The following is a 26,799-nucleotide window of genomic DNA, read 5'->3' as shown; positions in this document are numbered from 1 at the left end:
AAGAGATTCGTGTTGTTGGTTTGCTGTCTGATGTTGTACACCAGACCACTTTTATTATCATATTCTAAGACACTAAAGTACTAGCAAATATCTATTCAAGGCTTCTGTCTATTTTGTAATCATCTTTAAGTATTTGTGACAAATATTATGAAATATTGTAGCTTTGACTTACAGTCATTACAGCAAAACAATAAGTTTAAGCTTTATCAGGTTGAAATGAAAAAAGGTAAGCTCTGTCAATAAATATTTGTTTTTCAAAATTGAAATTAGGAATGATTGATTAAGGTGGTATGTGAGTATAAATGAAAAATGATAGAAAGTTTTCCTACTTTGCCAACATTTTATATATGTTCAAAAATATAATAAAAATGATAGGTCACCAAGCTTTTTTTCAAGCTATAGGTTGTGAAAAAAATATACATTTTGTATGGATTATATGGGGAAAAACATCATTATGTGAATAGAAGATAAACAAATTGATAGAATTGTGAAATAAAGTATGAGAAGATAGCTGTTAAAAACGCTTGCATAATATAAGTAGAAAATTAAAGATAAGGTCATCATACATTTTTTCCTGCTATAACATTAGGAGCATGTGTCGCTCACCTAGGTCAATGTGCATCTTCAACAATGGAAACTCTCCAACATAGTGGACTAGAATAGAATTAAGGACAAAAATATTGTTTTTGTCTCGTATTGCTGATCATTTTTCTGTTTACAGTGTCTCTCTATCTTCTTTGGTTTTTGCAAAAACACAAACCTTATACATGCTAATTACTGAATTGTTTTCAATACTGGAAAAACTATATTACCAATGCAACATCCCACCTGTCTCATTCTTCAACATGCTACTTACTGGTTTGTTTTCAGGACTAGAAACACTGTATTACCAACTCCAGATCCAACCTGTCTCACCCTTATACATGCATGACATGCTACTAACTGAATTGTTCTCAATGCTGGAAACACTGTATTACGAATGCCACATCTCACTTGTCTAATCCTTCAACATGGTACTTACCAGTTTGTTTTCAATACCGGAAACACTGTATTACCAAACCCACATCCAAACTGTCTAGCCCTTAAACATGCTACTTACTGGTTTATTTTCAGTACTGAAAATTCTGTATTACAAATGCCACACCCCACCTGTCTAACCCTTAAACATGATATATACTTACCATTTTGTTTTCAATACCGGAAACACTGTATTACCAAACCCACATCCCACCTGTCTAGCCCTTAAACATGATATATACTTACTGGTTTCTTTTCAGTACTGGAAACACTGTATTACTTACGCCACATCTCACCTGTCCAACCCTTAAACATGATACTTATTGGTTTGTTTTTCACTACTGGAAACACTATATTACCAATGTCACATCCCACCTGTGTAACCCTTAAACATGATACTTACTGGTTTGTTTCAATACTGGAAACACTGTATTACCAATGCAACATCCCACCTGTGTAACCCTTAAACATGCTACTTACTGGTTTGTTTTCACTACTGGAAACACTGTATTACCAATGCCACATCCCACCTGTGTAACCCTTAAACATGATACTTACTGGTTTGTTTTCACTACTGGAAACACTGTATTACCAATGTCACATCCCACCTGTGTAACCCTTAAACATGATACTTACTGGTTTGTTTTCAATACTGGAAACACTGTATTACCAATGCAACATCCCACCTGTGTAACCCTTAAACATGATACTTACTGGTTTGTTTTCAATACTGGAAACACTGTATACCAATGTCGCGTCTCAATAGTCTAACCCTTATACATGTTACTTACTGGTTTGTTTTCACTACTGGAAACACTGTATTACCAATCCCACATCCCACCTGTATCATCCTTTAACATGATCATGATGATACTTACTGGGTTTTTTCATTACTGAAAACACTGCATTACCAGTCCTTTGAATCCCTCATCCCACCTGTCTCATCCTTAAACATGATACATAAAATTGAGAATGGAAATGGGGAATGTGTCAAAAAGGCAACAACCCGACCAAAGAGCAGAAAACAACCCAAGGCCACCAATGGGTCTTCAATACAGCCAGAAAATCCCGCACCCGGAGGCGGGCTTCAGCTGGCCCCTAAACAAAAATGTGTACTACTTCAGTGAAAATCAGCTTCACACTAAACTCCAAAACATATTAATAAACAAAAATTAAAAACATACAAGACTAACAAAGGCCAGAGGCTCCTGACTTGGGACAGGCGCAAAGATGTGGTGGGGTTAAACATGTTTTGTGAGATCTCAACCCTCCCCCTATACCTCTAGCCAATGTAGAATAAACAAACACACAGCAATACACAGTTTTGTTTTCACTACTAGAATGCCACATCCCACCTGTGTAACCCTTAAACATGATACTTACTGCTTTGTTTTCAATACTGGAAACATTGTATTACAAATGCCACATCCCACCTGTGTAATCATTAAACATGATACTTACTAGTTGGTTTTCAATACTGGAAACACTGTATTACCCATGCCTCATCCCACCTGTGTAACCCTTAAAAAAGCTACTTACTGGTTTGTTTTCAGAACTGGAAACACTGTATTACCAACACCACATCCCACCTGCAATTAATTAAGACTGCTGTAAAAATTACTGTTCACCAATAACAAGAGTGCACACACTGAAATGTCTCGCCTTCTTTACTAACCATTGATTTTATGTTGATAGTCCTTAATATAAAGCTTTACTACAAGTAACACATAAACTTAACATGATCCAAGAAAATGAGGTCAAGGTCAGATAAACCAAACGAGACATACATGTACACCTTACAATCATTCAATTAACCAAACATAGTTAACCTATTGCTTATAGTTTCTAAGAAACAGTCTTAACCAAGAAAACTTAACATTGACCAATGAACCATGAAAATGAGGTCAAGGTCATATGAACCATGCCAGACAGACATGTACACCTTACAATCAATTTATGAATTAAATATAGTTGACCCTTTTGCTTATAGTATCTAAGAAACAAACTTAACCATGAAAACTTAACATTGACCAATGAACCATGAAAATGAGGTCAAAGTCAAATGATACCTGTCAGTCAGACATATACACCTTACAATTCTTCCATACAACAAATATAGTTGATCTATTGCTTATAGTTGAAGAAAAACAGATCAAAACACAAAAACTTAAAACTGAGAAATGAACCATGAAAATGAGGTCAAGGTCAAATAAAACCTGCAAGACTGACATGTACATCATAAAATATTTCCATACACCAAATAAAGTTGACCTATTGCATATAGTATTAGAAAAAAAGACCAAAACTCAACAAGAGTACACATGCTGAAATGTCTTGCCTTCTTTACTAATCATTGATATTATGTTGATAGTCCTAAATATAAAGCTTAATTACAACTGTCACATAAACTTAACATTAACCAAGAAAACTAAAAATTGACCAATGAACCATGAAAATGAGGTCAAGGTCAGATGAACCATGCCAGGCAGACATGTACAGTTAACAATTCTTCCATCTAACAAATATAGTTGACCTATTGCTTATAGTTTAAGAAAAACAGACCAAAACACAAAAACTTAACACTGAGCAATGAACCGTGAAAATGAGGTCAAGGTCATATAAAACCTGCGCGACTGACATATAGATCATAAAATATTTCCATACACCAAATATAGTTGACCTATTGCATATAGGGTTAGAAAAAAAGACCAAAACTCAAAAACTTAATTTTGACCACTGAACCATGAAAACGAGGTCAAGGTCAGATGACACCTGCCAGCTAGACATGTACACCTTACAATAATTCCATACACCAAATATAGTAGACTTATTGCATACAGTATAGGAAAAACAGACCAAAACACAAAAACTTAACTATAACCACTGAACCATGAAAATGAGGTCAAGGTCAGATGACACCTGCCAGTTGGATATGTACACCTTACAGTCCTTCCATACACCGAATATACTAGACCTATTGCTTATAGTATCTGAGATATGGACTTGACCACCAAAACTTAACCTTGTTCACTGATCCATGAAATGAGGTCGAGGTCAAGTGGAAACTGTCTGACGGGCATGAGGACCTTGCAAGGTACGCACATACAAAATATAGTTATCCTACTACTTATAATAAGAGAGAATTTAACATTACAAAAAATGTTATCTTTTTTTTCAAGTAGTCACTGAACCATGAAAATGAGGTCAAGGACATTGGACATGTGACTGACGGAAACTTTGTAACATGAGGCATCCATATACAAAGTATGAAGCATCCAGGTCTTCCACCTTCTAAAATATAAAGCTTTTAAGAAGTTAGCTAACGCCGCCGCCGCCGCCGGATTACTATCCCTATGTCGAGCTTTCTGCTACAAAAGTCGTCGGCTCGACAAAAACTTAACTTTAACCACTGAACCATGAAAATGTGGTCAAGGTCAGATGACACCTACCAGCTGGACATGTACACCTTACAATCATTCCATATACCAAATATAGTAGACCTACTGCTTATAGTATCTGATATGTGGACTTGACCACGAAAACTTAACCTTGTTCACTGATCCATGAAATGAGGTCGAGGTCAAATTAAAATTGTCTGACGGGCATGAGAACCTTGCAAGGTACACACATACTAAATATAGTTATCCTATTACTCATAATAAGAAAGAAATTAACATTACAAAAAATGTTTTTTTTCAAGTAGTCACTGAACCATGAAAATGAGGTCAAGGACAATGGACATATGACAGACGGAAACTTCGTAACATAAGGCATCTATATACAAAGTATGAAGCATCCAGGTTTTCTAGCTTCTAAAATATAAAGCTTTTAAGAAGTTAGCTAACGCCGCGGCCGCTGCCGCCAGATCACTATCCCTATGTCGAGCTTTCCGTGACAAAAGTCGCAGACTCGACAAAAACCATGAAAAAAACCTTGCAAATTGTAATGCTATATCAATTTGTTTTGAGCATTCCTCGTGTTCCTATAATAATAAAAAGAATAAATGATTGTCTTCCAAACAAAATCCCCTTAGGTATAAACCCCATTTGGACTCTATAATTCATTCAATTTATCTTGCACAAATATATGATTAAGGTATGAGGCTCTCAACTATTTACAGGATACAAGAGAATTCTCCTATGCCACAGATGGGGCTTACCTCTCGGGACTTCTTTTAAATATCATTTAAATCATTTTGACATAAAAAAAAAAAACATGTTTATACATGGTTAAGGGGTTGGGATCTTGACAATAACATTTTTAAATGGCAGGGAATGAGGTGGCCCCTTGAGACTAACCCTATATATTATTCAAATCATCATGGCATGACAAACAGTAATATAGATAGTTGAGGGGTTGGGATCTTGACCACTTACACGATTGCCAGGGGATGGGGATGAACCTTGGATACTAACCCTGTATATCATTCAAATCATTTTGACATGACAAACAGGAATACATATAAATGCTTTAGGGGTGGGAATCTCGACTGTTTACAAGATATTAGAACATTATCAAAAGGCAGGGGGTGTGGTGACCCTTGAGGACTAGCCCTATAGAGCATTTGATTTGCTTTATTATGTAGGACATATTCAATTCTTTAGATTTTCCAATTTTTTTTTTACTTTTTTGCATATTGAACAATAAAAGAAGAGAGTTTCAATGTCCCCTAGGCCTGCGTCGCACATATTTCATCTGTTCTGTCCAAGGACAATAACTAAAAAAAAGTTTTTTTGTTCTTTAAAACTTTTAAAAATAATTCTTTGCCTACATTTGCCCTTATTGCAATCAATTTAGGACAAGTTGGGGTTAAATTTGAAGGGCAGTAACTCAAACAGTTTGTGGACTGTCAATTAAGGATGTGTTAACTTTTTTGTAGATCTTATCTATTTTATTTCTCTCTATCTTTACTATAGTTTCCGAAAGAAAAAAAAAACACACACAAAAGGTTAACATCTACATTCAAGGCCAATAACTCCTATAAGTAGTTAAGTGACTATTTTGGCCTGATTGACTCATTTGTGGATATTGTTCTGCAAATCAGTTTATCTTTTCATAGTTTCTGCCAAAAAACTAAAAGCTCTAAAGAGCCTGTGACTCTCACCCGGGTATATGTTCATCTTTAACAATAGCCCCTCTCCAACATTATAGATTAGAGTATAATTTATGACTAAATTATAGGTACTTCTTTTTCTCTGAAAAATACCTATATATATATATATGCATTTAGTTAAGTACCATGCAGCATAGATTTTAATTCTTTAGAGAAAAGAGCATATATTCAACTTTTAGAATCGTCAGCCTTTTGCCATCAAATTGTGTGCAATTTTCTAATTTTTCTAGGATTAAAAAAAAACTGATAAAGATTTGTGGTTTGTTTTAAACTATATGCTTACATCGGAATGCACCAGATATCTTTTTTAAAAGATAGTACTTGTTTTATATTGTATTGCTGATCATTTTCTGTTTACAGTTTCTTTTTCTATTGTATAGTGTTTTTCAAGACATCTTAAAAGGGTAAAATCGTCACTTCAGGGCAGTATTTCATATAATGTGGACAAACAATTTCTCTTCTGTTGACTTATTTCAGGTCTTGCCTTGCTCATCATTTTGCTGCTATAGCTTTCACCAAAAATGCAACACATGGGTAAAATCATCATTAAAAGGCAAATACTCCCTTTAGGTAGGCAGGAGTAATACAAATATAAGTTATGTTTATTAACTTGAAGATGTAAGTAATATTCTCTAGTATAAGAAAATGTGTAAGGTTTTAATGTTCTTTTTTTTAGGTTTGAGTAATCTCCCCTTAATCTTCTCAAAAAATTACAACTTCAAAAATCTCAAGTTATGGTAGGTCAAATCATGTCTAAACAATTTTTTTTCTGCTTTGCTATTAATTTTTTTTTAATTAGAGTTCAACATTTTATCTGAAGAACTAAAATAAGAAATCTATTGCACACAGATTTTAAGTAACTGTGCAAAGCCTGCTCCCTAGAGGCTTGTTAATACTTTGAAGATAACAGACAATGTGATTCTCTTTGTCCATAAAATAATAGTAAAGACAACTATAAACAACAGACAATTAAACACTCTATTAAAGCAAGAAAACAAAAAACAGAAAAAACTTATCGCCCCTGTCATGGCGGCGCCCATGAAAATTTCGAGCTGAAAAAAAAAAGAGTAATTTATCCATTTAGAATGTGTTTGTGTAGTTAAAAATATGAAATTAATAGTCATATAACTTTCAAAAATGAAAATGGTTTAAGCGCAGAATATTGTGGTAACAAATAAATACTGTACGGTTAAATATCGAAAAACCAGTAGATTGATTGAATGAAAACTTTGTATTGAGAGATGGCCATGGTGACAAAAGAAGATTTCGCTGACCTTAAAAATTTAATGATGGGTATAGATACTAAGGTAACAAAGTTCTCATCTAGGCTTGACTCCGTGGAGAAAAACTTGACTGAACTAATTAGTGATGTGAAATCTGAGGTAGGGCAAGTAAAATCTGACCTCAGTATCACAAACACTGAGGTAAAATTACTTAGACAAGACCACAATGAGCTTGAGAGAGGTGTAGGACACTTGGAATCTCAATTTAATTGTTTAGAAACAGAGAAATTGGAAGGGCTCAAAATAGATATAGACAAAAAACTTGCTTCACTCAAAGAATGTCAAATACTACTTGAGAAACATGATAGAAAATACAACATCCTCATCTACCGAATCGAACAAAAACAAAATGAGATAATTTGGGAAGTGATTGATAATTTATTTGTTAAAGATCTTGGCATAGAAAGATTCAAAGCCGACAGTTTCCCTATTGCAAATGCTCATAGGATTCCCGCAAAAGCTCCAGTTGTTAGTACAAAACGCCCTGATGCAATTATTGTTAGGTTCATGCATTATGCTGACAAGCAATGTATTATGGCTCAGGCTTACAAAGTTGCAAACAAAAAGATACGAATTGTTGATGATCTTCCAGTTATTATGAAAGAGGCACGTAACGATCTTGCGAAAATAGCATATAACATCAGGACTAAAGAAAAACTACAAACAAGGATAAGAGCAAGAGGTGTACACTTGGTTCTAGAAACCCGTTTAAACGCACGTGATGTCTGGAACGTCCGTAAAGACATCAGTTGTGTCTGATCAGCACTTGTACATGTACATGTAGAACAAGTAGTACTTAGATTGTTGATGTGCTTCTCTGTTTTTTTGTATATTTACTTGTTTGGTCTAAATATTTGTGTTCATAAACAAATATACAAAAATGTATCTATTATACTTTAATATTTTTTAGGGTTTGACATACCAGTAAGTATAGATGTGTTAATGTTGTCTTGTTTTTTGTGATGTGTGTATGTTTTTTGCTGATTTTCTTGTTTAACTATTTTTTTATTTACTAGCTTTTTCTATTTTTGTGCTTTCCAGCATGTATTTTGCCTTTTTGTTTACTTATAGGTACAAACAGGAATGTTTTTCACACCCCTCAAAAATAGCAAAGATACATGTATGATACTAGTTTAAACTATGTACATGTCATATATATATATTATATAGTCCCAAAATTTAAAAGCTTAATGACTGATATTTTCTCACGCTTAAATGACTGGTCCAAAGGTCAGTACTCAACAGATAATAAACTGTAAAACTATAAAAGTTATACAAAATTCATCATTAGAAGCCTTGTTATAATGAAACTTTATGCAACAGGCTTTCATTACTGTTATCTTGTCTCAAATAATACCATGATACTAGTAGAAGGTGAGATTATTACAAATGATTCAAATGAATAAGTGATCCTGGCTTAACAAAGATTACTTTAAAATTTATTGCAGAATTTTTTTTTAAAAGAGATGCAATCGTATAGTCCTTTCATGCTTTATGAACTACTTTCCTACTAGCGCTTAGTTTGTATTTAAATGTATTTTGTTTGTGTTGATTTGCTTGAAGCTTAATTTGTGCATGGCAAGAGCTTTTTAAATTAGCTGCTATTAATTCTCAGTTACATATACATGATTTCCTATGCTCTTGGTGTAAATATTATGAAGTGTGTGTTCACTGCTTTAAAAAAAAAAGAAGAAAAGAAAAAACACCTGCAAAATGTTGGAAATGTTAACACGACATGAATAATATAAAGAAAACAAATCTATTGATTTCACTGAAAACCAAACATCTGTTTGTACATGTTGTAAGCAAAAACTAAATATACACATATTTCTTATCTTCATATATTGAAATAATCCATTATTTCTTTGGGTTTGACTCATTTGAATTGAAACAAAACAAAAACTTATTAAAACAGTTGAAATTTAATGCATTTAGATTTTGATATGAAAACACATTATATAAGGGTGATAATTTTTATTAAAATTTCAGTTAGATAGAATAATCTCCCTTTGTATACAATATTTCTGTATTAAAAAATATTTGAACACAAGTGGATATGTTACTCTTCATTACAATAATAATTTGTTTTTAATTATTGTTAGATGTTTGTTGTTTACACTATGATCTCAAATTTTCTTTCTTTTTGTTTCTTTTATTTGTTATGTTTCTTTTTCATTTTGGCCCAGTATTACTTATTGTACAGCAATTATGATGCATTTAGAAAACAGCAGGAAAGTAATGCAGACAAGTTAGAGGAGGTCAGACATTTCAGAGTTACATTATCACTAACTTATATAATACATTATGGAAGAATAAGGTCGCAATACACTTATCAAATCTCAAGTTTTTGTTCAGCTATAAAAATAAATATTTAATAAATGAGTGATAATGGCATAAAAATTGTTTCATACAATTGTCAAGGTTTAAATTCAAAGGAGAAGAGGAGAGATGTTTTTGATTATCTTAAAGCAAAAAATTGCCACATATATTGTTTGCAAGATACACATTTTTCAGAAAAAGAAGAAATATCAATAAAAAATCTATGGGGAGGAGACTGTATTTTCAATTCCTTTGCAACAAACAAAAGAGGGGTAGCAATATTTTTTATCAAAAACTTTGAATACAAGATACATAGAATAAAAAAAGATGATCAAGGGAATCTGTTAGAAATTGATATTGAAACTGAAGGAAAAAAATTAACTTTAATAAGCTTATATGGTCCAAATAAAGATTCACCTGAATTTTATTCTAGAGTTAGTGACACAATAGAAAACTTGAACAACCAATCAGTTATAATAACTGGAGATTATAATTTAGTCCAAAACCAAAATCTTGATACTTATAATTATCAAAATGTAAATAACCCGAAAGCCAAAGAGAAAGTTTTAGATATAATAGAAAATTATGATTTAACAGATCCCTATAGGGAACTGTACCCTGAACTAAAAAAATTTACATGGAGAAAAAATAATCCCATTAAACAAGCAAGATTGGATTTCTTCTTAATATCACAAGGCCTTAATCAACATGTACATGATGTACACTTTTTTAACAGTTATAGATCTGATCACTCCCCAATAATGTTACATTTAAAGATGAATAACTTTATAATTGGTAAAGGTCTATGGAAATTTAACAATTCACTTTTACATGACATTGAATATTCAGCTGCTGTTAAAGAGACTATAAATAAGGTAAAAGAACAATATGCATCACAAGTATACAACAGAGAAACATTAGAAAAGATAAATGACTTAGAAATTCAATATACTATAAATGATCAACTCTTTTTAGAAACTTTACTAACAGAAATTAGAGGAAAATCAATTCCATATGCTTCTTTTAGGAAGAAACAAAAAGATAAAAAAGAAAGAATATTATCAGAAGATATTAAAAAACTAGAAGAACAAATCTTGTCAGAAGAAATCTTTACTGAAATTGAAAAAAAGAAAACTGATCTAAAAGTATTAAGGCAAGAAAAAATGAGGGGGTCCTACATCAGATCCAAAATGCAATGGATAGAAGAAGGAGAAAAACCTTCAAACTTTTTTATAAATTAAGAAACCAAACATTTTATAAATAAAACTATTCCAAAATTAGTCAATGAAAAAGGGGACACTATCAGTGAGCAAGATAAAATATTAAAGGAGGCAAACAATTATTACAAAAAGCTATATACCAAAACAGAAAGCTTGAATAATGTTAACCTTAATTCTGAAATCCCTTATACTGATATTAAAAAACTAAATAATACCATAAAAGAATCTTTAGAGGGTGAAATTACTTATAATGAATTAACTTCAGCTTTGCGAAAAATGAAAAATGAAAAAAGCCCTGGGTCAGACGGTTTCACAAATGAATTTTTCAAGTTTTTTTGGATAGATATAGGAAAATTTGTATTTCGCTCTATAATTAATGGTTACAAAAAAGGGGAATTATCTATTACTCAAAGACAAGGTATTTTAACCTGTATACCAAAGGGAGATAAACCAAGACAGTTCATGAAAAACTGGCGACCAATAAGTTTCCTAAATACCACATATAAATTAGCATCAAGCTGCATAGCTGAGCGTATAAAATTAGTTCTACCTCAAATTATAAACAGTGATCAGACCGGTTTCATTCCTGGTAGATTTATAGGGGAAAATACTCGTCTTATTTATGATATTTTATTTCATACAGAACTTAATGATTTACCAGGACTGCTCCTTCTCATAGATTTTGAAAAAGCTTTTGATTCTGTATCATGGAATTTCATTGAAAATGTTTTAGACTTTTTCAATTTTGGCCCCTCTATAAAACACTGGGTAAGAACCTTTTACAAAAATATAAGTTCTGCAGTTTCTCAAAATTGTATTTTATCTGAATTCTTTGAAATTCAAAGAGGTTGTCGACAAGGGGATCCTTTATCACCTTATATATTTCTTTTATGTGCAGAAATACTTGGAATATTAATTAGAAAAAATAAAGAAATAAAGGGAATTAAAAAAGATGATACCGAATATTTGATCTCTCAATATGCTGATGACACTTCAATTATTCTTGACGGTACACCAGAATCTCTCGATGCATCTCTCCGCCTATTACATAAATATGCTGAAATGTCTGGTCTCCATATGAACTTAGACAAGACAAAGGTGGTGTGGATAGGGAAGAAAAAATATAGTCAAGACACCATGTGTGTAAAGTGGGGATTGGAATGGGGTTCCAGTAGGTTTAAACTACTTGGAATAAACTTTTCGATCAATTTGCAAGAAATGGAATCTTTGAACTATTATCCTAAAATAAAAGAAATTGAAAATATAATTAATATTTGGTCTAAACAAACACTTACTCCAGTGGGAAAGATAACAATTATCAAGACACTAATTATTTCAAAATTAAATCATCTGTTTTTAACATTACAAGCACCATGCTATACTACTCTTAAACAACTTATTCATACAATATATTCATTTATTTGGGAAAACAAGACTGACAAGATTAAAAGAGAAATATTATGTCTGGAATATAAATTTGGGGGGCTGAAAATGCTAGATATTGAAGAATATATTAAAGGGTTAAAACTAACGTGGGTCCGACGGTTGCTAAAAAACAATACAAAACTCAAAAAGCTAATAGAAAGCACAGAAAATATTAATATTGAAAAACTAGTATTTCTAGGTCCATCAAACAGATGTAAAAAACCCTTTTGGAAAGAGGTTTTTCAAGCATGGACAGAAATGCAAAATAAACTTATACCAAAAAATGAAGAAGAATTTTTAACAGACTCACTTTGGAATAATGGAAGTATTAAAATAGGTAACGCATCTGTTTTCTATAAAGACTGGGCTGATAATGGTATTTTGTTGATTAATGATCTGGTAGATAATGAGGGTAAGTTAATGTCTTTTGAGCAATGCAAAAATATTTATGAAATTAAATCTAACTTTCTAGTTTATAATGGGGTTATATCAGCAATAAAATCATACCAAAATTCTCTTAAACATAATATCTCTATAGACAATCTTTATAAAATTCATGGACCAATTATTCCAAATAACATAAGAACATTTTTTTTATCAAATAAAGGGTCAAAAGATATGTATAATGTTTTATTAGAAAAAAAATAGTACAAGGCCTAGCTGTGAAGATAAATGGTCTCTAAGATTAAACAAAAAATTTGATTGGAAAAAAGTGCATAATATGTCTTTCTACACCACAAAAAGCTCTAAACTTCATTGGTTCCAATACAGAATAGTACACAGAATCATAGGCACAAATGAGTTTTTATTCAAAATTAAGATAAAACAAACAGATAAATGTACTTTCTGTAATGAAGCTATTGAAGATATTGAGCACATATTTTGGACATGCTATAAAATTTCAGATTTATGGATTGAACTTGGTGATTGGATTTATAACCAAACACAAATATTAATACCATTTAATATAGATATTATTTTATTTGGAAATTTAAGTACAGGTAACAAAGGAAATAATGATAAAAAACTTAATAATACTATTTATAGAACAAAACTCTGTGAAAATAAGGTAAATTTTACAGGACTTAAAAATTACCTCAAAGAATTTCTGGCACTAGAAAAGAATATATTTTTTAAAAGAAACCCTTTTCATACGGCCAATATCTGCTGGGACCCCTGGCTTCCAATATTAGAAGAATAATGTTTTATTATACAAAAAATAGGTACATTGTGTACCGGAACTACTTTCACTTACATTTCTTTACCTTATCCACATCACCATCCATGTTATGATTTAATACTATTATATGTTGGTTTATATGTATGCTTGATGTTTTGTCTAAGTTTATAACTACATTTATGTTCCTCTTAGTTATTGCCTTTACGAAAATAACTGAAAAAAAATCCTTTGCAAGCTGTATTATGAATGCTGTAAGTAAGATATATCTTTTTGTTTTTTGTTTTTTGTTTTGTTTTTTTGTTTTTTTTTTTGTTTTTGCTTTTTCCAAAATTCCAAATTTCTGTGATTTTTATTTATTTATTCTTTTATTTTTCTATTCTATTCAAATATATGGATCATTCTATATTGATAATGTATTAGTTGGATATATTATAATTTATAAATGTATATATTACAGATAAAATAAACTAACAAGTACCAACCAAATTGATTATATACCACTAACGGTTAACGAGGCCGGGATAAGGTACCGGTATTTGATGTATCCACTAACAAATGTCAAAACTATCAATAAAGTATGATTTACTAAAAAAAAAAACAAAAAAAAACAAAAAAAAACAAAAACAAAAAGAAAACAAAAAAATACATTTTTTGTTACTTGTATCGGTGAAAAAAGATACTGAGTGGTAAACATGTTAAAGGGATGTAAATCCCAAATAAATCACCTGTACCAATAAACAAAAACAAAAACAATTGTATAAGTATTACACCAGACTGACTTTAAACTGACATGTTTGTCATATATATTAGTAGATCTTGTTCTGCTGATCATTTTTATCAGGTCTTTCCACTTTTCTGTAGAAAGGCCTTTTGATTTTGTTCTGATTATTATTATTAGGTCTTTCCAATTTTCCATGGAAAGACCTATTGATTTTGTTCTGATTATTAGGTCTTTCCTCTTTCTGTGGAAAGACCTATTGTATTTGTTCTGATTATTTATTTTATTTTTATTCCGCCAAATTTGTTTCTTGGGTGTAAATTTTGTTTCACAAACATGTGGCTTAGATATTTGGTATATGTTATTGAATAGTTATGCGCTTTTAAATTTGACTCTGCTAAATCGAACTAATTTCTTTGTAAGAGTTATCACCCGAACACTGTTTTTCTTGTGTGTGCATCTCCTCTGTAGACTAACAATATAACGACAAAATTCTTTTTCATATTTGTTCGTTACATCCTCAGGAATTTTTGGCTGATTTGGATCAAAGCGATTCGGTGAAATGATATAGGAGTTATCTACCTTTACCAAATAAATTTGTCGTTATGATTTTGTAACTCATAAACTGTAAGCCGTATCAACCTAGAATCTTTTTATTTGAGGTCCTTAGGTCCTTACTTAGATAATGAGGTCAAGGTCATGTTCTCAATTTTGACTTTTGCTTGTTTTTACATTCTCTCTGACTCTTATAGTTATTTATAAAAGAACTAGTGCAAAATGTTTGCTTCATAGTGATGAAGATATGATATATTTGGTCTGAAACAATCCAATGACATCTTAAAGGAGTTATTGCCCCTGAAATGTTTTATTTTAAGGTAAATTGATCATTACTTCAGATTGGTACATGATAAAGCCATAGGGCCTTATAAAATATTGGGTGACATATGACCTTGAAAAATGTCAATCAGAAGTTACATTGAGTGAACCGGCAGTAGTCATTTTTGCACTTATTTTATGGAAAAGTACCTAGAATCCATATATTTTTTAAATGGGCATACATAAATCTATCATTTGAGACCGGAAGTGACATTTTATAACCGCAAGTAGCAAATTATCTCCCTTATTACAGACATAAGTATAAACAAACAATATATTTTGGGAATAATTGTGAATAAAGCTATCATATGAGACCAGAAGTGAAATTTCAAACCGGAAGTAGCCAATTTTCTCCCTTTTTACAGGCAAAAGTATATATAAACCATATATTTTTGGAATCAGTGTAACTACAGCTATCATTTGAGACCTGACTTGACATTTTCTTTAATGGAAGTTGGCAATTATTTGCCTTATTTCAGGCAAAGGTATATCATGTATATAGAAACTGTATATTTATTGAATCAGTATAAAGAAATCTATGATTGGACGCCAAAAGTAATTTTGAGTAAACCGGAAGTAGCTTTGTCTCAATTATTTAGAAAATTGATGTGGAAAGACCTTCAATTGTTCTCTGAACAATTTGTTTTTAATTATTATTTTTTTTTCTTCTTCCACCAAATTTATATCTTGCGTGTAAATTTTGTTTCGCAAGTTGTCCCTTATATATTTTGCATATAACATCAAACAGTTATTGCGCTTTTAAAATTGACCCTGTTTAGTCGAAGGCATTTTATTGTAAGAGTTTTCTCCCCAAAACTTTATTTTTTGTTCGTATGTCTCCTCCGTAGCCTAAAAAGATAATAACAAAATTCTTTTTCTTAATTATTCGTTACATTCTCAGGAATTCTAGGCTGATTTGGATCGAAGAGATCCATTAAATTCTTATAGAAGTTATCTACCTTTACCAAATAAATTTGTCAGTATGTTTTTGTAACTAATAAACAGTTAGCCATATAAACCTATAGATCTTTTATTTGAGGTCCTTAGGTCCTAATTTAGATAATGAGGTCAAGGTCAAATGTCAAGGTCATGTTCTCAATTTTGACTTTTGCTTGTTTTTGCATTTTCTCTGACACTTTTAAAGTTATATATAAAAGAACTAGTGCAAAATGGTCAAAGGTCAAGGTCATGTTCCGAATTTTGACAATCACTCATATCACTTCTGCTCAGAAAGAGTGATAGATATCAACACAAAAAATTTGACCAAAATGTTAGTCGCGACATGATATAACAGGAAAGTTTTTGTCGAAATGGTACGCATCATTTTCTAGGGGTTCCATGCCACTGAAACGGTAAAATGAACAAATTAACTAATTACAGCTACAAACTTTGGAGCTATCATGATGAATGCATGCATATTATCTTAATTAATCAACCAAGGTCAACACCTCCCCCCTCCCTTTTTCATACCGTTTTTTTTTTTTTCGGAATCCCATTTCTATGAATTAAAAATTGCCTGTACATTTTACTATAAAAATGCGATCCTTCTTATGTACAAACTTCTGAATTAGAAATCCAATCCTGCAAAAATCTGCTCCAATTCATGTATTTAATCGATAAACGTTTTGTTAATGTACTATAACAACAGCATTATTTACCTGTAAAATGAATCAAAAAAATATATTCCTTTTAGCACTATTTGTCCGCTTAAAGACCTAACCTGAATTGAGAAACTAAAATCAATGACATAGAAATCGCTCCCAAGTTTGTGAATATTAGTGAAATCCTACAATCAAATTTCTAAACATGCATTTAAATACAAATCTGTGCTCCCAAAAATATTTGTACGAAAAAGCATGCATGATCAGATATCAATTACCTGAAAAAAATTAAATCAATAGTTATCGTGTTACTCTTATCAATACACATGTGGTCTGTTCAACGGTCTGCCCTGAAAAGAAATTTAATATCTTAACTCTAGACATATATATACAAGCATAATGTGACTTCAAAAACACAACTGTGCGAGCAGACTTAAATTTAGAATAAAAATATTCCTCATCCAAATATAGAAAGTAAAACTTCCTAGACAAAATGTTACTCAGTTTTCCTACAAATTCAAACAAAATGCACACACAACAAATAACTAAAACTTGGAAGTCCGCGGTTGTGTAGATAAAAATTTATAAAAGGAGGATGCTAGTATCAATTTTTATTAGGACATCCAAGGCGTCCTTTTAGCTGTGAGGGATAGATACTTAAGCAGCCACGTTTGGTTAGAATATAGACCTTAAGTCTGATTCCTCACATAGACAGAGTGCCGTGCAAACTTTTGATCAATCAATCAATCAACTTACCAATCAACCAATCAATCAATCATGCATGCATGTTTAGGTCCCATGTGTTTAATACAGGGTCCAAGATCTCATTTATTTTTTTTTTTTGCTTGTTCCAAGAGACCCTATGCCATGTGTTTAATTAGTCGATCAGTCAACAAATCAATCAATCATGTTTCAGAGGGGAAAGACCATTTACAATTGTTTACAAAACAATTGATCTATATCTAGGTCTTTCCACTTTGTATTTCTTCTGATTATAAGGTCTTTCCACTTTTTCATGAAAAGACCTATTGATTTTGTTCTGATTATTATTATTTTTTCTTCTTCCACCACATTTTTTTCTTGTGGTGTATAGCGGTTTTGCAAGATGTGGCTTAGATTTTTTGCATTTGATATCGAACAGTGATTGCACTTTTGAGACTGACCCTGTTTAACCGAACACTTTTTATTGTAAGAGTTATCTCCCCCAAACACTGTTTTTCTTGTGTGCATCTCCTTCGCAACTGTAAAAGATTACGACAAAATTATTTCACCAATTTGCTCGTTATATCCTTAGGATCTCAAGAATTATTTTGACCAAAGCATTCCGGAGACTCCCTATGAGAGTTATTTCCCCTTCAATATTCAAAATAAGTGAAATATTATTGAAACTGGTAAACCATAAGTTATAGAGACCAAGGGTCTTTTGAATTGAGGTCCTTGGTCCATCAAAAAGAAAATGAGGTCAAGGTCAGGTTGTAAATTTTGATTTTGGCTTCTTATTGCTTCTTTTCAGAAACTGTATAAGCATACGTCTCCTTCGTAACAAAAGAAATCTGGTTAGTGTCCACATGTGGACATAGATGATGCCCCCGCTTGCATATCATTTAGTTATAAAGGGACATAACTGAAGAACGGCAAAAGTGACACTACCCAAATTTGAACTTGATCTGAGTTTTGTGTTAATAAGCATTGTGTGTAAGTCTCATAACATTTGGTTGAGGCTAACTTAAGCAGAGAACAGAAACTAAAAATTCAGCAATTTTTCTATTTGTAAACATGCATAACTCTAGACAGTTGTGTATAAGTTTTATAACATTTGGTTGAGACAAACTAAAGTTAGAGAACGGAAACGAAAAATTCAGCAATTTTTATGTTTATAAAGGGACATTACTCAAGAATGGTATAAGTGTCGCCACCAAATTTTGTACTTCATCTGTATTATGTAGTAATAAGTTTCATAACATTTGTTTGAGGCAAACTAAAGTTAGAAAACGGAAACAAAAAATTTGTACTTGATCTTAGTTCTGTGGTAATGAATATTGTGTATAGGTTTCATAATGTTTGGGTGGGGCAAACTTAAGTTACAGATACGAAACTAAAAATTTTGCAATCTTTTGATTTATAAAGGGGCATAACTCAATAATGGTTAAAGTGACACTACCCAAATTCAACTTGATCTGTGTTTTATCAGTGGAAGTCAAAATTAAACATTGCATTGTATAAAGCATTGATTGTAGTTGATTCAACTATAATCATAGACAAAGGAAGATAACTCCAATTTAAAAAAATGCAATTTTGCAATTTTTCATTTATAAAGGGGCATAACTCTAGAACGGTTAAAGTGACGCCACCAAAATTCAAACTTGATCTGTGTTTTGTGGTAATAAGCATTGTGTATAAGTTTCATAACATTTGGTTGAGGTAAACTTAAGTTAGAGAACAGAAACTAAAAATTTTGCAATTTTTCCATTTTTAAAGGGGCATAAGTCTAGAACGGTTTAAGTGACGCCACCAAAATTCAAACTTGATTTGTGTTTTGTGGTAATAAGCATTGTGTATAAGTTTCATAACATTTGGATGAGGCAAACTTTAGTTATAGAATGGAAACTAAATATTTTGCAATTTTTCCATTTATAAAGGGACATAACTCTAGAACGGTTAAAGTGACGCCATCAAAATTCAAACTTGATCTGTGTTTTGTGGTAATAAGCATTTTGTATAATTTTCATAACATTTGGTTGAGGCAAACTCAAATTAGACAATGGGAACCAATTTTGAGACGTACGTACGTACATACGTACAGACGGACAAGGGTAAAAATTAATGCCCCCACCGCTACGGCAAGGGCATAAAAAGATAACGAAAAAAAATTTCTGAATTGTTCGTTACATCCTCAGGAATTTTTGGCTAATTTGGATCAAAGCGATCCAGAGAAATCTTATAGAAGTTAACCAAAAAAATTTGTCGATATATTTTTGTAACTCATAAACCATTTGAGGTCCTTAGGTCCCAACTTATAAAATGAGGTCAAGGGCATGTCTAAATTTTGACATTTACTTCATGCTGCTTCTACTCAGAAAGAGTTAAAGATATCCACAAAAAAAATTTGATCAAAATGTTAGTCGCGACATGATATAACTGTAGAGTTTTTGTCGAAATAGTACGCGTCATTTTTTGGGGGTTCCATGCCACTGAAATGGTAAATTGAATAAATTAACCAATTATAGCTATCATGATGTATACATGCATCTTATCTTAATTAATCAACCAAGGTCCACCACCAACCACACCCAGCCCCCCTCCCAAACCCCCGCCCCTTTTTGATTTTTTTTATAAGGAATCCCATTTCTTTAAAATGAAATCGCCTTCAGTCCCGTACATTTTACTGTAAAATTTGCAATCCTTTTTATGTACAAACTTCTGAAATAGAAATCCATTACTGCAAAGATCTGCTCCAATTCATGTTTTTTCTGAAATTAATCAATAAACGTTTTGTTAAAATACTATAACAACAATGAATGAAGACTCATGATCAGCAATTTGATATCAGTTTACCTGTAAAATGAATCAAGAAAATATATTCCCTTTGGCACTATAAATACACATGCGTTGCACTTAATTGAGAAATTCAAATCAATGACGTAGAAATTGCTCCCAAGTTCGTAAATTACTGAAATCCTACAATCAAATTTCTAAACATGCATTAAAATACAAATCTGTACTTCAGTAAACATGTGTACGTAAAATGCATGCTTGATCCCACATCAATGATCAGTAAAAAATAAAATCAATAGTTATCGTGTTACCCTTATCAATACACATGTGCTCTGTTCAACGGTCTCCCTTGAAAAGATATTAATATTCTAACTCCAGACATATACATTCGAGGGTCACATGACTTTACAACACCATCGCGTGCGCGAACCTAAATTTAGAATAAAAAATTCCATATCCAAATACAGAAGGTGAAACTTCCAAGGTAACATAGAAAATAGATAAAATTTATAAACGAAGGATGCTAGGGTCAATTTTAATGAGGACATCTCAGGCGTCCATTTGACTGTGCGGGATGTATAAATAGGCAGTCAGGTTAGGTCAGAATATAGACGTTAAGTTTGCTGCCTCGCACAGAGAAAGTGCCATGCAATCAATCAATCAATCAATCAATCGATCAACTGACCGACCAACTAACCAACAAACCAATCAACCAACCAACCAATCAATCACTCATGCAGGTGTCTGGTCCACGTGTTTAATAGAGATGAGGGATCTCCTTTAGTTTTTCGCATGTTCCTACAGTCTAGGTCCAATGCGTTTTTTTGGCCAATCAACCACCCAAATCACCCATCCACCCACCAACCAATCAATCAATCAATCATCAATCAATCAATCATGTTTTGGAGGGGAAAGACCGCCGTTAACAATTGTTTACAAAACAATTGATTTATATTTTTTTTTTTTTCTTCAGCCAAAATTCGATCTTGCCTCAAATTTTTGTTTCGCAATATGTCGCTAAGATATTTCTTATGTTGTATCATACAGTTACTGCACTTTTAACTTTGACCCTGTTTAACCGAACAAATTTCTGTGTAAGAATTATCTCCCCATACACTGTTTATCTTGTGTGTGCTACTCCATAACCAAAAAAGATATCGACAAAATTTCTTTTCTAAATTGTTCTTTATATCTTCATTAAGACTTGGTCATTTTGGAGCAAAGCGATCTGGTGAAATTTTACAGGAGTTATCTACCCGTCACTATTTATTTTATCGGTATGTCAGTGTAACTCATAAACTGTAAGACGTAAAGACCTAAGATCTTTTGATTTGAGAGCCTTGAGTTATAACTTGGAAAATCAGGTTAAGGTCAAAGGTCCAGGTCATATTCTAAATTATGCCTTTTGATAGTGTGTACAACTCCTCTCAAACTATGAAAGCTAGATACAAGAGAAATGATGCATAACGTTTAAAGAACTGATGCAAAACGTTTGGGGGTGTTGAGATGAAGAAATGGTATATTTGGTCCAAAGGAATCTGATGATATCTTATAGGAGTTATTGATTTTATTGTATTTAAAATAAGTGATATAATTGTAACTGGTAAATAAAGGCAACAGTAGTATACCGCTGTTCGAAAACTCATAAATCGATAGAGATAAAAACAAATCCAGGTTACAAACTAAAACTGAGGGAAACGCATCAAATATAAGAGGAGAACAATAAACCATAAGTTATAGAGACCTAGGGTCTTTTGAATTGAGGTCCTTGGTCCATCAAATAGAAAATGAGGTCAGGTCAAAGGTCGAGGTCAGGTTCTAAATTTTGATTTTGGCTTCTTATTGCTTCTTTTCAGAAACTGTATAAGATATAGACAAAATATCTTTATTAAATTGTTAGTTGCGACATGATGTCACAAACAAATTTTGGTTGAAAGGGTACATAGATATTTAATGCGAGTTTTCTCCCCATTTCTATCTAAAATTAGCTGTATGGTGATATAACTCATTAACCATATATAGTACAGACATAGGGTCCTTTGATTTGAGGCCCTTGTTTAATTACCTTGAAATTGAGATCAAGGTCAAAGTTTGATTTTACATTCTAGATTTTGACCTTTGCTCTTACTTCTTATCCTTATCAAGATAAAGTCAAAGGGTCTTTTACATTTGTTTACAGATATATGACCTTGTGACCTTTTTTAACCGGGAGTATCCATTTTTGCATGATTTTCATGTACAATTTACTAGAACTTTATATTTTTTGAATCAGTGTGAAATAAGGTTCTACTGTAACCGGAAATAGCATTTTGTAAACCTACTTATCTCCATTATATTTAGCAAAATTATATGGAAACCCTATATTTTCGGAATAAGCACAAATAAAGCTATCATCTGACACAAAAGTTGACATTTTAAACCAAAATTTAATTATTTTTTGTCTAGATATGTCTATTTAGGATGGAAAGGTCTTTCCACTTCTCTGTGGAAAGACCTTTTGATTTTGTTCTGATAATTACTATTGAATTTGTTCTGATTATTATTAGGTCTTTCCACTTTTCTGTGGAAAGACCTACTGTTTTTGTTCTGATTATTATTTTTTTTTTTCTTCTTCCGCCAAACCCTTTTCTTGCGGTATAAAGTTATTTCACAAGATGTCGCTTAGATATTTTGAATATGATATTGAACAGTTCTTGAACTTTTTAAACATATCTCTTTAAGGCGAAGAATTTTTTTATTGTAAGAGTTATCTCCCCAAACACTTTTGAGTGTATCTCCTCCGTAACCAAAAAAGATAACAACAAAATTCTTTTTCATATTTGTTCGTTACATCCTCAGAAATTTTTGTCTGATTTGAATCGAAGCGATCCGGTGAAATTTTATAAGAGTTATCTACCTTTATCAATTAAATTTGTCGTTATGTTTTTGAAACTCATAAACCATAAGCCATATAAACCTATAGTCTTTTTATTTGAGGTCCTTGGGACCTAATTTAGAAAATGAGGTCAAGGTCATGTTCTGAATTTTGTCTTTTGCTTGTTTTTGCATTTTTCCGATATTTTTATCGTTATATATAAAAGAACTAGTGCAAAATGTTTGTTATATTATGATGACGATATGATACAAATGGTCTGAATCAATCCAGTGACATCTTATAGGAGTTATTGCCCCTGAAATGTTTTATTTTACGGTAAATTGATTATTTCTTCAGATTGGTACATTATAAAGCCATGAGATCTTTTGCAAAATGTTGGGTGACATATGACCTTGAAAAATGTCAACCGGAAGTGACCTTGAGTGAACAGGAAGTAGTAATTTTTGCACTTATTTCATGTAAAAGTACATAGAAACCATATATCTTTTGAATGGTCATACATTAACCTATCATTTGAGACCAGAAGTGACATTTTATAAACCGGAAGTAGCCAATTATCTCCCTTTTTACAGGCAAAAGTATATATAAAACATATATTTTTGGAATCAGTGTAAATAAAGCTATCATATGAGATCGGAAGTGACATTTTCTAAACCGGAAGTTGTCAATTATCTCCCTTGTTCCAGGCAAAAGTCTATAGAAACCATATGTTTGTTGAATCAGTATGAAGAAACCTATAATTGGACACCAATAGTAACTTTGAGTAAACAAGAAGTAGCTTCTTATCAATTATTTAAAAAAATTGATGTGGAAAGACCTTCAATTGTTCTTTGAACAGTTGGTTTTTCATTATTAGGTCTTCCCACTTTTCCGTGGAAAGACCTATTGATTTTGTTCTGATTATTTTTTTGTTCTTCCACCTAATTTTTTTCCTTTCGCTGTTTGGTTGTTTCGCAAGATGTCGATTTGATATTTGGTATATAATATCAAACAGTTTATGGGCTTTCAAAACTGACCCTGCTTAACAGAATACTTTTCTTTGTAAGAGTTATCTCCCCGAACACTGTTTTTCTTGTGTTTGCTACTTCTTCACAATCGTAAAAGATTACGACAAATTTATTTTACCAAATTGCTCGTTATATCTTCAGGATTAAGGTATCATTTGAACAGAAGCTATCCGGAGACCCCATATGAGAGTTATTTCCCCTTATGCATTTGATATAAGTTATTTGTATTGGTAAATGAAAAAAAAAAGTGTTAGAGACCTAGGGTCTTTGGATTTGAGGTCCTTGGTCCAAAAAAAAGAAAAATGGGTCAAGGTCAAAGGTCAAGGTCAAATTCTAAATTTTGATTTTGGCTTATTCTCACTTCTTTTCATAAACTGTACAAGATATTGACAATATATTTCTATTAATTTGTCATTTGCAACATGTGGTAACTTCTTAATTTTGGCTCAAAGGGTGCGTAGACATTAAATGGGAGTTTTCGCCCCTCTTATATTAAGAATTATGCTTAAAGTGATATAACTCATTAAGTATGCATATTAAAGACCTAGGGTCTTTTGATTTGAGGTCCTTGGTTTATTACCTTGAAATTGAGGTCAATGTCATAGATAAGTTTGACAGTCTAGATTTTGACCTTTGCTTTGAATTCATATTTATACATAATAAAGTCAAAGGACTTTGTGCATTAGGTAACAATTCATGTTACCTTGAAAAAGCAAACCGGAAGTGATCTTGTGTAAACCGGAAGTGGCTTTTTTTTGTACTGATTGCATGTAATAATATTCATAGCATTATATTTTTGAAAGCAGTGTCAAATAAATAATCAAATAGTACCTGAAGTGACATTTTTCAGACCGGAAGTAACAAATTACCTCCCTTATTTCAAACAAAATAGTATAGAAATCATATATTTTTGGAATCAGCAAACAATGAGCTATCATTTGATACTGGAAATGACATTTTAAACCGATTTTTATATTATTTCCGTATCAAAATACATTAGACGTTAGGCGTAAGACGTGGAAAGACCTTCAATTGTTCTCTGAACAATTGGTTTTTTAATATTGTTCTTACATCTGTTCTGAAAAAAAAAATCCACATGCTTGTGATCAGATGTTCTCTGAAACTACATGTCCAATTGACCCCAAAATTTGCAGTCAGCAGGGTATACATGTAAAATTGCAATGCCGTAAAAATCGCTTGCTAGTTCGTAAATCTCAGTGAAATCCTACAATAAAATGTCCGCTCCTAGATTGAAATACAAATCTGTGTTCCAAACTGCTACTGAAAAATGTACATTATATGAAAATAATCAACAAACGTGTTTTAAAATTACACAGGATCAATTAAATCAAAAGCATGCACTGCTCGTAAACTGTGATCAAAATGTCAATTACCTACAATGACAAAAGAAATACGTTGTGTAAATTCCGTCGCTATACATGTTGTCTGTTTAACGTCCCACCTTAAAAAGAAATAAAAATACTAAGTTTTAGCTAATATAAAGCCTCGTCACGTGACGCCACAACCTGGGGCGAGACAAAGACGCTCGCGGACCCTGAAATAGAATAAAAACTTTTCAAACTAAATATAGAAACTTAATCAACACACTAATATGGACCCTTTAAAGAAAGAAAAAAAGAAAGAAAGAAAGAAAGAGAAAGAAACAAACAAACAAACAAACAAACAAACAAACAAACAAACAAAAATACACATATATCAATCAATCATGTTTCAAAAGGGGGAAAACTGTTTACAATTGCTTTTTAAAGCAATTGATTTATATTGTAAATCGGCATTTTTAACCATTCTTACATGTACCGTTTATATAACAAAATGTCTCCCTGGGACCCCCTTTTGCCCCCCCCCCCCCCTTTTTTTTTTTACCCTCCACTTACAACTCTTGTATGAAGCTATGTGCTATCTACTCTGTCAACGGAGAAGAACGACAACTCCATTTTTTTCCATATAATATTGTTCTTACATCTGTTCTGAAAAAAAAAAAATCCACATGCTTGTTATCAGATGTTCTCTGAAACTACATGTCCAATTGACCCCAAAATTTGCAGTCAGCAGGGTATACATGTATTACATCTTCATAAAACAACGTGGTGCAGATATCTTTCAAGAATTTTCCTAGAGAAAAGAAATTGCAATGCCGTAAAAATCGCTTGCTAGTTCTGTAAATCTCAGTGAAATCCTACAATAAAATGTCCGCTCCTTGATTGAAATACAAATCTGTGTTACAAACTGCTACTGAAAAATGTACATTATATGAAAATAATCAACAAACGTGTTTTAAAATTACACAGGATCAATTAAATCAAAAGCATGCACTGCTCGTAAACTGTGATCAAAATGTCAATTACCTACAATGACAAAAGAAATACGTTGTGTAAATTCCGTCGCTATACATGTTGTCTGTTTAACGTCCCACCTTAAAAAGAAATAAAAATACTAAGTTTTAGCTAATATAAAGCCTCGTCACGTGACGCCACAACCTGGCGAGAGACAAAGACGTGCGCGGACCCTGAAATAGAATAAAAAATTTCCAAACTAAATATAGAAACTTAACCAACACACTAATATGGACCCTTTAAAGAAAGAAAAAAAGAAACAAACAAATAAACATACACATATATCAATCAATCATGTTTCAGAAGGGGGAAAGAC

The 26,799-nt window shown here is 32.0% G+C and overlaps 1 protein-coding gene across 4 annotated transcripts in view; it reads right to left on the bottom strand.

The window, feature by feature from the left end:
- LOC127731265 (tRNA N(3)-methylcytidine methyltransferase METTL2-like) overlaps positions 1 to 26,799 on the bottom strand; it is a 107,536-nt gene that overhangs the window by 46,355 nt on the left and 34,382 nt on the right. For all 4 annotated transcript variants that reach the window (XM_052240314.1, XM_052240312.1, XM_052240311.1 and 1 more), the window contains one exon: positions 2,557 to 2,606. In XM_052240314.1, coding sequence (XP_052096274.1) covers positions 2,557 to 2,606 — 50 coding nt within the window. The remainder of the gene's footprint in view (positions 1 to 2,556; positions 2,607 to 26,799) is intronic.

Source organism: Mytilus californianus, unplaced genomic scaffold (assembly GCF_021869535.1).
Source record: "Mytilus californianus isolate M0D057914Y unplaced genomic scaffold, xbMytCali1.0.p SCAF_2, whole genome shotgun sequence".
In the NCBI taxonomy this organism is placed as follows: domain Eukaryota; kingdom Metazoa; phylum Mollusca; class Bivalvia; order Mytilida; family Mytilidae; genus Mytilus; species Mytilus californianus.
The sequence above is the reverse complement of the archived record's forward strand: the minus strand, read 5'-3'. Positions and strand labels throughout refer to the sequence as shown.